Raw genomic sequence first — 5,018 nt, 5'->3', positions numbered from 1 at the left:
TGGAAACACCAAAAATCAGACTGAGGCTGAGAGCGCCTCCCAGCGCTGGGTAAGGGGACGAGTCTCAGGACCAGGGCAGGACTGATGGTGAGTGCTGGTGCTGGCAAAGGAGAGCTGGAAGCTGGCTCAGGCAGATGAAACCTCCCTGGTCTCCCCTCATCTGTTTTCTCCATTTCTCTTCCCAGCAACAGGCCAATCTGATCCCAGGGTTGAACCTCAGTGCACTTGGCATCTTTTCAACAGGACTGTCTGTACTTCCGCCACCAGCAGGGCCACGTGGAGCTCCCCCGTACCACCCCTTCGCCGTAAGTAGCCTGGCGTGCCAGGTGGTGTGCCCGGGCTCTGGGCACCTCCAGAGAGGAGCAGCACCCCGCTTTGTTGAGTTGGAGCTAAGGCTTTCATATATGGTCCATATACTTTTGAATGATTATAGGATAGATAGGCCAACATTGCTTAGAACTTTCTCCTACAAATATATTAATGTTATTAAACCAACTGTTGAAATACATCTTCCTAAGTATGGTGGTATGTGTCATATCTAGGAATGGAAGAAGAAAGTGGCAAATATATTAACTAGAAGCCTCTTTATTGATTAAAGAAACAAAAAAGAGAGCAGTTAGTGCAGATAAGAACCTGTGCCTTTGTTTTTAAAGTAATGTGCAGAGACCATGGGAAACTGCATTTCTGGGTCCATTTGGATTCCAAAGTTTCCACTGTTGTATTTGCTGCCATACATGTGATTTTTTAAAAATGTACATTTTTATTTATGTAACTATATTCTTTTCAAGCAAGATGTCCTTAAAAAACACCGTGCCTGCGAGCTCTGGTGTCCTACTGTCAGGAAGCTGCACTGCAATCCAGAGGTGCATGATTCGAATCCACCAGATGCTTTACTGGAGAAAGAGGAATAATCTCCTCCTGTACCAGTCAGATCCGATTTGATGGAACACACACATACAAAAAAAAAATTTTAAATTTTTTTAAAAAAAACAACCACCACCAAAACCACCCTGTGCCTTCATGAATGTTTGTCATTTATTAAAATACTAGGGAGTTTGGTGGTTCTTGGGAGCCATACAATTCCTGTATAAATTATTTTTATGGGTATTTTATAAATAGCCCATTTTTAACATTCTAAACGATATTTTTATGTAAAGTAGTATTTTATATATTGTACATAATAAATAGTTCTGTAGGTTTTTAATATTGCGATGGGAAAGTCTGCGGTTAGGGACCTCTCTAAAGTACTCAAGAGCAGCGATGTCTCTCTGGAGACTAAGGTGCGCCTGATACAGGCCATGGTTTTTTGCAATCACTTGTTATGCATCAGAGAGTTGGACAATGACTAGGGAGGGTAGAAGGAGAATTGACGCCTTTGAGCTGTGGTGCTGGAGAAGAGTATTGAATGTACCATGGACTGCCAAGAAAACAAACAGATTCATCCTAGAGAGGGTTAAACCAGGCTGCTCCTTGGAGGCAAGGATTCTGGGGCTTCGCCTGACATACTTTGGACATGTTGCAAGGAGAGACAGGTCTTTGGAGAGGGACATCATGCTGGGTAGAGTAGAGGGACAGCGCAGGAGGGGAAGACCCTCTATGAGGTGGACTGATTCAGTGACTAGGTAATCGGGATGGGTGTGTCAGAGGCAGTACGATTGGCACAGGATAGAGCAGGGTTTAGGGCTGTTGTACATAGGGTTGCTATGAGTCACAAATGACTCGACGGGACATGACAACAAAAACAGATTTTTAAATGAAATATCTAAAATAACTTCATATTTCTGCTTATTTTATTAATAGACTCACTAAAAAAGTAAATCCTGCACAGTGTTATTTTTTCAGAACTGGGTGCACAGTACCTGGTATTTAATAGCTTCTAAATATGTTGATGGTTTGTATCAGAACTAACAGCAGGAAGAAGTAGTACTTCATGAGTTTCTGCTACCGCTGAAGTCCAGTATACTTGATAGTTTTTTCATTTCTAATGCCTCACCATATTGCTTATTTTTAACTAAACTTTGAGTTCTGCGATGTTTGTACTATTTAGATAAAGAGGTGAGTGAGCAAACCCTACTTTTGGCACTCCTTTCTATTGAGAGGTGTTCTCCAAAGTGGCACTGCCTTGTGTCAATCCAGTAGTGTTCTGGGTTCTCTGCAGAGAGCCTGGTGTGCCTTCTGTGCTGCTCTGTCTGTAAAATATACTGTAATAGGCTGCCCTTAGTCATCAGTGTGTACTCGCTCTTGTTCCTACACAGCTTATCCAAGTTGATCCTAGAAGTCTCCATTTCTTTAGCTTTATATCCTTTGCCTTTAAACAAAAAGGCAGAGCATGACATCAGGCCTGAACCTGAATGTATAAACTTCTTTCTGTCAACGTGGCCACATTTTCCAACTACTCTGGAGCTCTGGTGGTGTAGTTCACAGGAAGTTGCATTGCTCACTGCAAAGCGTCCAGCTGTTCCCTTCCACTAGCCGCTCTACGGGAGAAACACGAGCAGTCTCCATCATGTGATTTACAGCCTCCAACACCCCTCAGAGGATCCGCTGTGAGTGAGTTCTGAGCAGTGGGTGAGTGAATGAAACAGAGCAGAGTTCATTTAAGCCACTCATCTGTGCTTTTCTGTTAGAGCAGTGCAAGATAGCTAAGACCAGTAGAATGGAGGTTTGGTGACAGCAGTGTCTGGCCCCAGGCCACAGTCTGGAACAGTGTTCTTTCCATAAAAGATACTGAATTCTCCTTTGAGGTGTGAATGAGTCAGCCCCCACAACAATAAGATGTAGATACTATTTTAGATCATTTAGAGGAGGCTCCAAAATGTTACTAGAACTTGTACAACTAGTGATTCAGACTCAGCTTGTCTTGACTCCCAAGCCTCCTTCTATGCACAAAGGCTAGAAATAGGCTCCAGGACCCTCCGTACAGCAGCTTTCTAATTGTGAGTCATAAATAAAAAGAGGAGGGTGACATTTGTCCTTTTTATGACCAATTCAAACACATCCCAATTCAGTGCACCCTTGTCCAGTGTGGTAGGTCTAAATTTGATACAGTGCTGATGTTGGAAGCATTTGGACCCGGAAATAGGAGCCACTCTGTGGCTTATGTAGTCCTTGCCTCCCACTGGCTTTAGTGCAGGACAAGCACAATTCCAGAAAATCCTGATAGACTGAAGATCAGATGTGCCCTTTCCACAGGGTAGAGCTTTGGCCAGGCAGAAAGTTTGCAGGAATTCCCTTGCCCTTCTTGGCCAATGACAGTCCCCAGGACCAGTGGCCACCCAGGGAGTGGTCTGGAGCTGAGGATTTCTCAAGATGAGCCTCACCATCTGCCCAGTTTTTTCAGAATCCCAGTTAGTAAAGAGAACGCTGATCTCCTAATGCCCTCTGCTGGGCATGTAGTGTCACTGCAGGTTCATTGTACATCAACTACAGTGGTGATTTTTCGGGTTAAGCAGAGCTTGGTCCCTAGCAGGTGCTTTGGGTACCTCCCTGGAGCTCTCCAAGTGCAACTCCCTCTGTAGTCACAAGTTTGGAAGCCTGCTGTCCAAACTTCAAAGCAGTGTTATTTCATCCCTATTTAGTCACAAGACAAAGTTGTACTAGATGGATCAGGATGTGGAGGACGCACACGGACAGCCCTGTGAGATTCACGCACGGGCCCACAGAGGAAGGCAGGTCCCAGCTCCACGCCTCATCGTGTCTGCTCACTGCTGAACTGTGTCACTGGGGGCTACCCTGCAGGGTCTGCAGGAATGGTTTCGCGATGGCCCAGAGCCCCCTCACTGCTTACTTGTACTGTAATGACAATGTTTGATTGGCCTTGTGTGAAACATAGTAAACAGACTAACTGATCCGGTCAGCTCCTAGCCACAGATATTGATAAAAAGCAGCGGTTACCAGGGATTGGAACGGAGAGGAGGAACAACTAACAAATAAATAAAGTGAAATTCAAGGAAAGGAAATAGACTCTTAAGAGGCTAATCAGACATTGTAATTAATTGATTACATTAATAATTTTCAAGTAGTGTTACAAAATGTGTATCAATGACTGAAAGACCAATATGACTTTTACACTTTCAACAAAAAAAGGGGGAGGAATTAGATAAAGGCAGGCATATTTTTCTCTTTGGGGATTCTTGTAAGCTTTTAAAAGTTTATAAATAAATATAAAGGATCCACCACAGTGCCTTATGCATCGTAAATATTCAATAAAAAGTGGCTCTTTTTATTTCCTTTTTGCATGCAGGAGATCTGGTTGCATTCCAGGTCAGTGCCCCTCATGTGCAGCCCCGTGAGTGTTGGTGTGATGCTGAGGAGGTTTCTGCAGAGGTTCACAGTGAACTAGGAGGAAGGGGGTCTGCATGACAGACCAGCCAGAGAAAGCTCTGTGGGTCCGTAGTGTCTGCCCTGCTGAGCATGGTGTCCCGATGAGTCGGGACCAATGTGGCAGCAGCTAACAACAGAAACATTTCCTTCCCCCACTCATATCTCCGTTTTCGTCTATCCGTATCTACCCATTTGGGGGTAAGATGGCCAGTCTCCTGTCCTGCAGTTTCCTACCTCTATCCACTGCACAGTCCACTATGCCTTGGTTCAGACATGACCGCGTGTAACTACAAAGTGTGAGAAAACTCTTCCTCCTTCCTGTCTGTGGTTCTTGTCTCCCTTTGTCCATCAGGCTTACTGATTCCTGCCTTCTGAGCTTTCATCCTGGGTAAATTCTCCTCCTTTTGATCTTGAATGATTGATTGGTCTCAGGAGTGAGTGGCTCTGGGCAGTTTTGTTCACTAAGAGCCATTTTATTATTTGATTGAAAGTTGAGCCAGCCTGGGATACATTTGCTTGTTCTGAATACATTTTCACTATTGTCCTGGAACTCTCTGTTCCTTTTAACCTGCGGTTCTTCAGAAAATAGAGCCCACTACCCTGCCCTCCACCTGGGAACAGGTTATGATAGAGAGAGGTGTGTGTGTGTGTGTGTGAGATAGAGAGGGAGGGAGAGAGAGAGAGAGAGAGAGAGT

The 5,018-nt window shown here is 44.5% G+C and overlaps 1 protein-coding gene across 2 annotated transcripts in view; it reads left to right on the top strand.

Moving 5' to 3' along the window:
* Positions 1–5,018, top strand: part of IGF2BP2 (insulin-like growth factor 2 mRNA binding protein 2) — a 218,404-nt gene that overhangs the window by 193,998 nt on the left and 19,388 nt on the right. Inside the window, exon 10 of one of the 2 annotated variants that reach the window (XM_006884092.1) lies at positions 186–305. The exons of the other annotated variant lie outside the window; for it this stretch is intronic. Within the exon in view, the coding sequence (XP_006884154.1) occupies positions 186–305 (120 nt within the window). The remainder of the gene's footprint in view (positions 1–185; positions 306–5,018) is intronic. 2 annotated transcript variants of the gene reach the window in all.

Source organism: Elephantulus edwardii, unplaced genomic scaffold (genome assembly GCF_000299155.1).
Source record: "Elephantulus edwardii isolate Elephantulus edwardi_28Jun2011 unplaced genomic scaffold, EleEdw1.0 scaffold00031, whole genome shotgun sequence".
NCBI classification, from domain to species: Eukaryota; Metazoa; Chordata; class Mammalia; order Macroscelidea; family Macroscelididae; genus Elephantulus; species Elephantulus edwardii.
This window is presented reverse-complemented; position numbering and strand designations above follow the sequence as displayed.